The sequence below is a fragment of the Falco peregrinus genome, chromosome 6 (assembly GCF_023634155.1).
Source record: "Falco peregrinus isolate bFalPer1 chromosome 6, bFalPer1.pri, whole genome shotgun sequence".
Classification (NCBI taxonomy): domain Eukaryota; kingdom Metazoa; phylum Chordata; class Aves; order Falconiformes; family Falconidae; genus Falco; species Falco peregrinus.
In genome coordinates, this window is record NC_073726.1 from 64,448,463 (window position 1) to 64,460,975 (window position 12,513).

A 12,513-nucleotide genomic window follows, 5' to 3' on the forward strand; every position below is an offset into this window, starting at 1 on the left:
CCTTGCTTTAGCAGCTGAAGTGGGAGAAAATCTATAAAGCCCCTCTTTCCCACAGCGTTTGTTATTTCAAGGGGTGAGAACCAAGATCCCTGTCAGCACTGGCCCAGGCTAGCGCAGCTCTGCTGGCTGAGCCCCTGCCCTCCCAGCCCCCTCTTTGCTGTGTAGCTCTGCCCGTCCCCTGGCTGCAGGATAATCATTAATCTCCCATTGTTTCCCTGTCCTTCCCTGGGCTGCCTTCAGTGAGGAACAACTGGTGAGACACGGTACTGAACTTTTCCACCTGCCTGGTGACTGATCCTCCATCCAGGGCTTGCGAATGAGCTCTCACAGGTTCACAGCCGTCTGCACACCACCGGTTTCAAAGGTTCTCCCTTGTTTTTGGGTGGCCGGGGCGGTGTGACCCAGTAGGCACCCTCTGTTATTGGTTTCAACAAGCCACGTGCTGCCTCAACACGGCTTGCATTTGTCACAGACCTGATGCAGGGGTTGTGACCGAGCCAGAAAGCACTGGATCCAGACCACCCAGGGGTTGTTTCGAGACAGAAAGGGTTTCCCTCCTCTGGTCCAGACCAGTTGTGAATTCAAAAGAAAAGGCTCACTGTGCCCCGTGTGAGAGAGGACGGTTGGCCAGGGCACTTTGCTTGCCACCCTCCACGCCCGACGTGGTGCCTGCAGCCACGCAAAGCAAGCCCTGCTGTCGTCACCCGACGGGACGCCCGGCCAGCGAGGGAACAGCTTGCCCCTTGCCAGGGGAGAGGGCCTGCCAGAAAGGAGCAGAGGGGCTGAGAGGTAAACCTGAGTAACACCTTCTCCAAAGCAGCCCACGGCACCGGGGTTTACCCTGCCTGAAACCCAGTGCATTTTAATGCAGTGCGATACTGCTGGAAAATAGCGACTGGGGAAAGTGTGAGTGATTTCTCCATTAACTGTTCTTTTGCCAAAGCAAAAGGCTGGGAGGGCGTGGGTGGCGTTGATAGAAGCATGGCCGGCAGCAGGTGCCTTTGGGCAAGCCTCCCGTACTGCAGGAATGGATGAAGGGCGAACGCTCTGCCTTCCTTGAAGTGGGGCTGGGAAGGGTCTCCCAGCTGGAAGGAGGTTTCTCTTGTTACTTGTAATTTTTCTTTCTTTCCAAATCAAGATGAAAGTGAGCCTTTGGGCTTCTTAACTGACTGATCACCAAGGAAAAGTAGAACCCCGGGTTTAGACGGTTTGAAACAGTTTAACTTGGATATTTCTAAATATTTCATTTGAGTTTTGTTCTTTTAATTGTAAGGTTTCAACATTTCTAATGGAAGGTAATTGCAGGTTTAGTTAATACAAGCTGATTTAAACTATAGTCTCTTTATACTTTTCAGTCTAAAGAAATTATGATGGGACATTTTGATGATCTTTTAAACTTTTGGAAAATGAGAGGTAGGGACTTTTTTTACTTTCTTGCATGAGTAGTGGGGGGTCTCCTGCAGCTTTTGTGTCTTTTTCCTGCGAAAAATATAGTTTGCTAAAAAATGTCCAACCAACTTTAAAGATTATATTCTTATTCAATCCACTGGAGCTCGTACATGATATATTTTCTTTTAAACGGCTATTAGTTATCATGTATTTTCAACATCTTCAATCATCTAGTGAATAGTTACAAAAAGTATGACAAGGAAAACTCACTTGATAATTAGAGCAAATACAGACATGTGACTATGGTACTCCTGTTAAACAAGCCTTTATTATCTTGCAGTGTTTCTCTCATGTTTAAGAAAAAACTTTCATATGTTATAAACAAAATTCTTAGATCCACATTAAAAAAAAAAGGTTGTAAGACAAGGTTTATGGAGAGAGACAGAGAGAGTTAAGAACAATTGACTTCCCATCCCTGTAAACAAATAGAAGTGAGGTTAGAAAGGGATTTTGGTTTGCTATTTATAAAATGTAGGCTCGCTACAAAATGAAATGCATGCAAGAAGTCTATCTACCTGCATGTTTTCTCTGAGAAAGAATAATTACTGTGTTCGTGCATGCTAATCACTTAATTTCGTGCAAGAACAACTAAAGGCGATTTTTATGTTCAGATTACTCAAAGTAAACGATAAGCATATAGACAAAAGGAACTTTTGCAAAATACATGGTACTTCATGTATCTCATTTGGAAAACAGTCCTTTCTGGGGAGAAAATGCTTTTTAAATCTTAAAGTTTGTTTTAATTTAAATAAAATTGTTTCCTCTTCTCCCCATCCCCATATAACACGCTCCAGCTGTGTTTGCAATGTTGTGTTCACACTGCCAATGAAATTGATAAAAACCAGTAAGGTCTCTTTCACCCATCTAATTGCTAGGTGAAACTAATGATTTTTCTTCTCTGTGTTGTGGAAGACAAAGAGAAATTGAGTCTTTCACAAGCTCAGCATCCAAAACCCAAATAAAAGTGCACTGGTCTGAAGCAGAGGACAGGGCAGAGTATTTATATCTGTCCTAGGGGACCCATGGCTCCTCTCTTTCCCTGTGTCACACACATACCTTAGAGCCACATATCACTGCTCTATTGGGATGAAGCCTCACATGGGTTTGAGGAGGCTTTTAGGAGGTGAAGAAACCCTTTCAAAGGGCATGATGGGCAGCAATGGGTTAGCTTCCAGCACCTTGACTCAGTGATCCCAATGTTTCTGCAGTGCTTGGCACCTTCTGGCACCTCCCTGGGCGAGGACAACTGTGCCACCGCCACCAAGGGCCTCAGAGACGGGCAGGCAAAATGGCCTCGGTCTTCAGGAGCGAGGAAATGAGCCTGATGCAGCTCTTCCTGCAGGTGGAGGCTGCCTACTGCTGTGTGGCCGAACTTGGGGAGCTGGGTCTGGTCCAGTTCAGAGATGTGAGTATCATCTGGATGGTACGTTGATCCATGAGAGATGTACCTTGGGGTGTGCTTGTCCTTCCCTCAAAGCACTTGGAGAAAGTACACCTGCAGGGTGGTCAAAGAGCCCGTGGTGAGAGCGGGACTTCCCCCAAAGCAGTCCAAAAGCCATTCAATGTTCCGAGACCCGACCCATCCCTGAGTCCCCATCCAGTGCTCTGCACAACTAAAGGTTAATTCTTGCCACCACGAGAAAATGGGGAGGGGGTGTCTCTCCATGAGAGTCCATCTATGACTCCTGCTGTCACAGCAAGGCTGAGTGGAAATAAGCCTGGTATAAGGCCACAATGTCCTTGGCCATGAGGAAACCCAGGGTATTGCCCCACCACTAGAAGTCTGTAAGATGCAGTGGTGTTGGCCATCTGCAGTGAAGGTGTTAGTTCTCTGGTGATGTTAAAAATCAGTGCAGCAATGTGCAGCCTCCAGCCCCAGGCTTGTTTTCCCTCCTGTTTTTAGCTAAATGTGAATGTCAACAGCTTCCAGAGAAAGTTTGTGAATGAAGTGAGAAGGTGCGAATCCTTGGAGAGGATCCTGCGTAAGTAATTGCTTGTCAAATGCAATCTGTTTTCTGCCAACTGGTGGTGTGGGATTTATTTCTTTGTTAAGTGCTCTCACACTGTGGAGCAGAATTAGTGGCAAAATGGTGATGTTTTCATCTGAGCCCCTGGAAATGTTTTGCATGTGTCAGCTAATTACCACTTCACCCCATATGGGCAATACATTATTTTTTATTTATCAACCCTGTTTTGAAAATGGTTAACTGAACTGAAAGGAGGTTAACATATATAAAAAAATACAAAATAAACTTTATATAATATCACAAGATAAATCTGGGACTGGGCAGGAAGCTAATCCAGATAACCTGACTCTTACACCAGTGCACCAGCCATTGGCACACACTTCCCATGGCCAAGGCGTCAGCCTGGGGACAAACCCCTAAAACCCAAGCAGCAGAGCTCATGGCACACTGCCCCATGAACGTGGGTCCTGTGAGCTCTACGTTCCCCCCACCATGACACCGGTGTCCACCACAGCCACTGTGACAGCATGTGCCATTGCTAGAGCAGGGGAGCGATACCTGAGCTTGCTGTGCACCTCACACGCTGCCCCGAGCAAGGGGGTGCCATGCTGGCTATTTGTGCTGGGGCTGAGGGCTTGTCCAGGTGGCACCCAGCTACTGTGACTTCAGGAGAAACAGCATCCTCACTGAGAAAGGAGGCTGCCGGGTGCCCAGTTCCTGATGGTTGTGTACATGCACTGGGGTGATGGCCCTCGTATATTGCTGTCCCTCGTCACACCTAAGCGTGATGCCTCAGCCCTGACAGGGGGCTTAGTGGCAGCTGGTGACCAGGACAATGCAGCAAGGATAGCTCTGTATTGAGACTTCTGTGTGCTTTCCTTGCAGGTTTTCTGGAAAATGAGATGGAAGACAACGTTGAAATAGTCAAACTAGAAAAGTACCCAGAGACCCCCCTGCCTCGGGAAATGATTGATATGGAGGTAACGAATCTGGAGCAGGCCAAGGAGAGAAAAGGGGTTATGCACCAGGTTGTCTGTGTAATGCGCTCGATACAGCCCTCCCCTGCAAGGAGGAGGCACAGCTTTCCCTGCCTGTGGAGGTGCTCCCCGAGTCGCTGTCAGCAGTTAGGTTAAGGCCGGTCTTACTGCATGTTCCTAAAGGAGCCTGATCTTTTTACCATCCGTGGTGAAAGATCCCTCTCATCCCACATATTAATGGAAAGGTATCACCATCACAGAATGCCCCTTTCATCCTGTAGGAAAGTATAAGAAGGTTTTGGTGATTATCCAGGAGAGCTGATGTTAGAACCAGCTTCACTGCATAAAAACCCGAGAGCTGTCTGTCCTGGTCAGAGTATGGTTGTGATATAACAATATTTGGTCCTGAAACAAATATTTGTGCCTTGCTTTTGGGTGTGCAAGGGATGCTTCCTTCTAGCTCAGCTGGAAGCTAAGTTTACTGATGGATTTCCTCCACGCTTTCCAAGAGCTTCAGCTTCACAAGCAAGGTAGTTTCCTGGTGTGTTCCTGGACCCACATCCTCACCTAATTTTTGGACTATCGCTAATGAACCTGCTAACGGCTGTGTTGTAGGCTGCTTTTGTTGTCAGCAGACTGACAGCCAGTCCACCTGGGGTCTGAGGTGTCCTGTGGGGAACCACAGAGGTGCCAAGACAGGCTGAGACACCTACACCACGTGCCCACTTACCTGCCTGTGCTTTGGTTGGGTAAGTCACAACTCTAGTGCCAGAAAAGGACAAAGCACCCAGTAGGGAACGTGGCAATGGGAAAATGAGGTGTTGATGTTGATGAGTATCTTCCTACAAACTCAGTGTTAATTAGGTTCTCATTGAATATTTCTGTATTGCCCCTTGAAAAGAAATAACCATCTATTGTTTGAGGTTTGATATCAGCTTGGTAAAGGGCCATTGGTCTACTTCAGAGTTTTTCTGAATGTGCTTGGACCCTAAACAGACCATGCTGGAGAAACTTGAAGCTGAGCTGCTGGAAGCAAACCAGAACCAGCAAACACTGAAGCAGAACTTCCTTGAGCTGACAGAGCTCAAACATCTGCTGAAGAAAACCCAGGACTTCTTTGAGGTGAGAGACCTCTTTACTCTTCCAACAGGAATGTGGAAGCTCCTGAAAATACTGGCGTTTTCATTTGAGGTGTGTTGTTGTTACTGATTGTTAATCAAAACCCATTGGTCTTTGCCACAAGCCAGTACAGTAAGTTTGCAAAAGCACCTCAGTCACTTCAGAGCCTGCATCACTCCATTAGTCAATGGAGCTCAAGAACTCGGTTCCCAGATCTCTTTGAAAATGACATTTATGCTTTTCAGTTACTAAGATATAGTTTACCTTTTCTTTTCTTTAGCCTAAATCTCTGTGGAAAGCTACCTTTGTGGGGGGGAAATGTCAGGAAAAACCATTGAAATAGTTTTCCAACTGGCAATACTGAGTAGTTTTTTAAAACTAATGTTTTCCAGGCAGAAACCAATCTGCCAGATGATTTTTTCAGTGAAGACACATCTGGACTGCTGGAGCTGAGAAGCACTCCTGCTGCTGCAGCTGCCAAGCTGGGGTGTGTATTGGTGATGGCCCCCAGCCTGGCCAGACTTCCCACCTGTGCTGCGTGGCTGTGACACTAGCACACTTCCTTCAGGTTCTTAGCAGAGGTTGTTAGTCAGCCTCTTCAGCGTAGCTGCTTCATGAAGATGAAAGAGTGACTGTCATCTGAAATTATTTATCATCAAAGCTATGGTCAGGTTATGGGTCAGTGGGACAAATGGACTTCTGCTTCCAGGCCACCAGTTACAGTGAGCCCTTAGTAGCTATTGACTGAAAGTTGTTATCTTACGGCATCTCACATGCAGCTTCTGTACCAGCCTGGCCTTCAGGAATGGATGTCTAACCACAGCAAAAAGCCAAGGGATTGCTTGCACTGGGCTTTGTCTGCAATGGAAAGTGGTGCTGAGGGTGAGAGTTAGTGGAGCGGAGGCAGCGCTATGCGTATTGCTGACAGTAACTCGGTGGACAGCATAGACTCAGACAGCTTTCCCTTGTGTCTCCATCAGCTAGGTGTGGTGAAACTCAGTGATGGTGCTCTTCCCGGCATCATCTTCTTAGCTGCTCACGCTGGTATTTCTGAAGTCCTGTTCAACTCTTTGAGTAAAGTGTATGCCTGCAGAGAGCTTGCCTTGGTGGGTGTATACCAGCATGTCATGCTGCACTTCAAAGGTGCAGTCTGATGCTTTCTGGGAAAAGGAAAACAGGAGGGAGTGAAAATAAACCACTACTTCAGAATTGCTACCTCCTACCTCTGTCATTCAGGCACTCTCTGTTTGTGTGAGTTTAAGCACCTCTCCGTTCCTCTATTTCTAGCCAGAATTGTCTCATCCTCTTTTTCCGTTGATCTGGGGAGGGCTTAACAATGTTGTAAAGAAAGAACAACAGGATAAAGTCAGTAGATTGAAATAAGAGCCAGGCTTGAGCAAGGAGGTCTTTCCTAGAAGTGCCTACAGCAATAGCAGGCTATCACAGACTAGAAAACAAGAGACTGTAAAATCACATGTTACAGGTCCTAAAAGACTTAGAATGGGCTTGTAATTTCTTTATCTTTTAACTCTGCTCAGATTCACAGCAGGGGTAATAAAGAGGGAAAGGATGATACCCTTTGAGCGTTTACTGTGGCGAGCCTGCAGGGGAAACATCTACCTGAGGTACACTGAAATGGACACCCCCCTGGAGGACCCTGTGACAGTAGGTACCAACCTGGTTTGGTTTCGTGTGTGCCTGTGAGATGCAGAAACAGAACTGGTGCCCCGGCTGTGCTGCAGCACCAGCTGCCTCACCAGAGCTGGGTGTCTGAAAGCAGCCTGTGGAAGAAAGGTGGGAAAATTTGACAATGGCAGAAGTTTTTTTTGGCATTGCTTTCCCCTTCTGCCATTATTGAGGTGGCTCCTTTTTCCTGCCTGGTTAAGACGTGTGTGTGCTGTAGCAGGGTGGCTGTGTTACAGGGACCACCAGGGAGGTGAGCTGTGGCTGCCCGCAGTTGGGGCTGGCCACAGAGGGTCAGTTCCCCTTGGTGTCTCTGGGGTGAGCCCCGAGCCTCGGCAGACCCCCGGTCCCTACCTCTCCACATTGCTCCTTCCCCCATAACACAGAGCTGCTGCCTGTGCCTGGTCCCTGAAGCAGCATCTAGGGAAAATATTGCTGGTGGAAAATGGGGGCTGGAGGAAAAGAACAACCCAGTTGGAGAGGCTGCTGAAAGAACGCCCACCACCCTCTCCGCACTGGACTCTTTGCTTGGGGTGTGTTAAATTATGACTGAATTGTGTTGCAGAGAGAAGAGGTGAAGAAGAACGTGTTCATTATCTTCTATCAAGGAGAGCAGCTTAAACAAAAAATCAGGAAGATTTGTGATGGGTAAGGCAGACCCATAGGCAAGCTGCAGTGGCTCCAGCAGAGGTGCTGACCTGTCAGCCCAGGCTGGCTGAATTTGGAGCTGAAGATCAGATCTCCAGCTCTCTGACTGTCAGCTCTGCCACTGAGCTCCCTTCTGCTCCTCAGTTCTGTTGCTCCTAATCATGAAAGATATCTGTCACCTTGGCACTTGGAAATCGAAGTCCTAAATTTTCAAAAGTGGCTTAAAGATCTTGGGAGCTTCAGTTGCTAGGTTTTTAACTTGGGACATTTTAAAGGGGGCTGGGTTTCAAGAAATAGTCAGCATCCTTCCCCTAGAAATTGGAGGCCCTAACCTGGGCACTGGGAACATAGTAATCCCCAGCCTGCTCTCAAGCCTTCCTGCATTTCATCATAAGACGATGCTGTAGTTTATTCAACCCTTTCTCAAGACCTTTGAGCAATATCTGTGTAATCAGAGACAGAGCCCAGGAAAGAAATGAAAGCTTCATACAATTTGACTTGTTTCCACCCTGTTAAGCACCTTGAAAAGATAATTCACGTTGAATATTTTGTTACTCTTTCATAACGCAGATGACTGACGGGCTTTGTTGCCGTGTAAATCAGATTTGAGGAGGGGATCTGTCTGCTGTCACCAAATCCATTTCTGGTATTGCCCCTAGGCCATGCGGGGCCAGCCGAGCGCCCGTGGGCTGCCCGAGGTTTTGTGGGGAGTGAGCGATTGCTCGTACCTGACACGTGCACTCAGGGCAGGTCTTTCCTTACATCCTGCCTTTAATCAGAATAAAAGCAGGAAGATCAGTTCATCCAGCTGGGAGAATTGACCTCAGTCCCATGAAGCGACAGTCCCCTGGGGAGTATTAGCCATTCCTAAAGCTAGAAATGGGACCCTCCAAGATGCCTTCTATAGGCTGTGGAGGGCAGTGCTCATCCTGGGAGCAGTTCAGCCCTCCTGAGGTGGGCATCCCTCTATAAAGCAGCCGCAGGAGCACGGATGGCTGGGGAAAGACTCCTAGCTCCTCAGTCCACTGATTTCTGATCTGAACCTCAGAGACGGAGGGAGTTTTGCCACCACCACTGTGCGGGATCAGTCTGCTGCTGCCAGTGGTCTTTTGAGCGTTCAGCTAGTCTTGTTCTGTTTCTGGATCACAGTTTCCTGCTTATGTCCCATTTCTTTGCTGGCTTTTTAGATGCTGTTCAGTACCCTTCTCCCCTTCTGCACTTGTGGGCAGTTTTTGGTGGTGAACACTTCCCATTGCATTGCTCCTGTGCCAATTACCTTGCAAGCTGGCAGGCCGTACATTTTGAGCTGGCTGGGGTTGCTTGCAGGGTGCTGCACACGCTATATTTTGGAGGAATCTCCCCCCGCCCCCCGCAGCATTTTAAATTCCCTGCAGTCAAAAGGCCAATACATTTTTCTGGGGTGGGTGTAAAAGAACAGACAATGCTATGTCTGTCAGCATTTTCATTATTGATTGAACCCAGAATCATCCAAACCAGAGGTGCCACCTTCTGCAGTGGGGTGCAGCTGGGATTGCGAGGCCAGGCAGCACTGGAAGTGTGAGCAGATCCCTGCGGAGTGGGCCATGACATGCAAAGCTGTTATGAGCTAGTGGCACAGATGTGGTATGTTCATAGAAAGGAACTTTGACTGGTTTCTCTCAGCCTCTTGTAACTAAAGGAAAACATTACCTAAGACAAATTCACAGGATGTCCTTTGCAGTGCTAGTGCACTGGGTTTTGTTTATTGCCAGCTAATCAGGCTACACTTGAAATCATCCTTTATGTCTTTGCTTTCTCCCTTTCACATTTTTTGCTTGCTAATATGCACGTATATATGGATGTTTTGCTGAGCAGCAGTTTTTAAAATGTATTAATCCCATGGCTCTCCTTTTGTGCTCTGTGGGCCATCAGCTGTCCCCGGTACACAGGCCAAGATGTTTTGGTCTGCTCCATCTTTAAGGCAGGGTTAACTATACCTAAAGCAGATGGCAGCGTTGTTCCAGCCCCAGCAGGACATTTCTGCTTAGCACTAAGTCATCATTCATGGCAAGTAAATATCCTGCAAAAGTCATGGAACTGGTATAAGCCAGTCTCCTGCAAGGCAGGCTAAGATTTGTTTGCAGAGCGGTGTGCCTCAGGTTACACTTGTAGCCTCTGCTTGACTCTAATTGGTAACATTAGTCTGCTGATTTCATGAGCATTAAGTCCATGCACAAATTTATTAGTGAAAGGTGTAGAGGGAGCAGGGAGGAGGAAAATGTAAGAATTTTCCTTTTCCTCCTTTTCTTGCGGCTGCCTCAGTGCTAATGTGAATACTAAACTGGGTTTATCAATGTAAGGATTCCCTGCTGAATTCTCCTGGAGCTTTCAGAGATGTCTGTGCCATTAGGGCAAAGCTGATACTCAGTATGCAAAATGGCTGTTAAAAGATCAAAGCAACACTGCGGCAATAACGTTATTGGAAACAGGGGAACTGTACAGCATGGAGGAATAAGCTTTCAAGTTTGATTAAAAATCCTTATTAAAGATGAACTAAGAACTGTGAAGAATAAGAAGATGGAAATAATTAGGTAGGGCGAATAACCTTTGGAAACAAATACCAGGTGTTGAGTGAGGAGAGATTCTATTCTGGAAAGGGAAGTTTAGCTGAAGAGCACGTGCTGTCATTACACACAGCTCAGGGCTGATCTCTAGGAAATGGCAGTGTGTTTTGTTCAATTTACAATTGTCCTCACTTGTGTGTGTGCCTGAACTATTTTGGAGAGCAAGTGGTGATATATTCTGTGCTCAGACAACGCTGGAACATGATGCTTATCTGTACACAGAGCATGCACGTTTTTGTCTCTTAAGGAGGGATAGACCCCTATGACCCTGTTACATCTTTTAATTCATCTCACGTGCAGAAAGGCAGCCCTTCAGCAACCCTAACTCAGCGTTAACCGCAGGATGGTGGAAGTGCATTGCCTTAGGTGGGCAGGAGATCTCCACTCTGCAAAGAGGAGTGATCTCTTCCTGCAGACCTGTTGGGGCAATACTGAAGGACAACATTTATAATGCCCTTGAAGTGGCAGGGCTGGCACAAGCACTAGATACCGCTGAACAGACCTAGTAGGAAAATACGGAGGGATCTCTGCTATTTTAGTCACTGCAGCACCTCAGCTCAGTTAAAGCTTGTAGGCACAGAGCCTTGCAGCGGTGCACCTTGTGTTCTGTGAGGTCCCAGTGGGACCTTGTTACCTGCTCTTTGTGCATGAAGTATCCTCTGGGACTTGTTTTGCAGGCAGGACAGGTAGCTGGGCACTTTTCAGAGACATGTGAATTGGCTGTATGAGGTTCATATAGTGGCTTTACAACACTGCAGTGTGCCGTACTAGTGTAAACACATTTGCACCAGTGTGGCTTGCAGCTGTAGTAGAAAGTCACGTTGTATACTGCTTCATTTATAGTATGCATGGAGGTAAGACCTTCACTCACCTATTAGAAGCCCATGTTAGTCTTTATTGTACCACATTAAACAGACCAACTGAATCTCCCAAATATCTTAGGGGTAAGCTTATAAAAGTATTTATACTGGCCTGACCCCATCTAAGCTGACGTAACAGATACCACTCGCAGGTGTTTAAAAACCTTCACCCATCCTTCCCTTGCTCCTGAGCTGTCTAGCCAAACAGATGGACCAGAAACCAAGAGCTGGCTGTACGGTACGGTCATCCTCCTCTTGTATTACCCTGGAAATACAGTCTTCTGTTGTTGGGTTTGGGGTTTTTTTTAGTGGTTTGGTTTTGGGGTTGGGTTGTGGGTTGTTGGGTTTTTTTGAGGTGCGGGGAGTGGGGTGTTTTACACGGGGTGCTGTCCTTACACAGCCTCACGCAGGCAGGGTGCTCGCTGGCCGCGCAGCAGCAGCTCGGCCGGTGCCTTCTCCCAGTGACTGCGGAGGGTAGTGCAGGGACAGCGACACGGCGATTTTCCAGCCTCGGTGCAAGAGGGACATCTGTTGGCAACGGCGTTAATGGGGCTGCCTTTGCCAGGAGGGGATTTGTGGTTTTTCAGCTTTGCAGTTCAAGCAGCTTGTGGGGGCATTAAGAGACGTGCCTAAATATTAGGGCTGACTGCTGTGTAATAAATACCGTACACCTTGTAGCATCTGAGAGAAGGAGTGTTTTCTCAGCTGCAACAAGCAAAGCGGTCCTTTTTCTCATAAAGAGATAAATGTACCTTTTTGGACCCTTCTGGTAGACCAGGTATAACTTTGTAGTATGTAAGGAAAGTTACTGCTGGGTGAAGAATAGGCTGCTTTCCCAGCCTTTGTGCTGAGAAGAATCCAGAGGAAGAAAAAGTCAGTCAAATAAATGGTGTTTCTCACTTCTCTCTCACTGAGGCTAGATTTCGTGCCACCGTCTATCCCTGTCCAGAGTCTGCCACCGAGCGCCGGGAAATGCTTGATGGAGTCAACACGAGGATTGAGGATTTAAACACAGTAAGTGGCAGTGGCTTTACTGGGGTCTGAACCCTGCATGTGGGACCTGCACAGATATTTCTCCTGTCTGAAACCCTGTGGTCATGGCCAGATCCTAGGCTTGTTCTGGGACCTGACTGTGCAGAGCTGGCCAGGGGCTGGGGATGAAGCCACCAGTCCAGGAGTGGTCCCCTTGCTGGATGCAGAGGCCAGT

At 47.4% G+C, this 12,513-nt stretch overlaps 1 protein-coding gene across 3 annotated transcripts in view; it reads left to right on the plus strand.

Annotated features, from left to right (window-relative positions):
• The first annotated feature begins 350 nt into the window (after window positions 1-350).
• Window positions 351-12,513, plus strand: part of ATP6V0A4 (ATPase H+ transporting V0 subunit a4) — a 30,071-nt gene continuing 17,908 nt past the window's right edge. Inside the window, exons 1-9 of one of the 3 annotated variants that reach the window (XM_027784083.2) lie at window positions 351-789; window positions 2,658-2,854; window positions 3,353-3,431; window positions 4,302-4,396; window positions 5,390-5,515; window positions 5,905-5,999; window positions 7,051-7,177; window positions 7,761-7,843; window positions 12,227-12,320. In XM_027784083.2, the coding sequence (XP_027639884.2) occupies window positions 2,738-2,854; window positions 3,353-3,431; window positions 4,302-4,396; window positions 5,390-5,515; window positions 5,905-5,999; window positions 7,051-7,177; window positions 7,761-7,843; window positions 12,227-12,320 (816 nt within the window). In that variant the 5' untranslated portion in view covers window positions 351-789; window positions 2,658-2,737. Of the gene's footprint in view, window positions 790-2,657; window positions 2,855-3,352; window positions 3,432-4,301; window positions 4,397-5,389; window positions 5,516-5,904; window positions 6,000-7,050; window positions 7,178-7,760; window positions 7,844-12,226; window positions 12,321-12,513 lie in introns of those variants that run through there. The other 2 variants (XM_027784084.2, XM_027784086.2) reach the window with 2 other exon arrangements.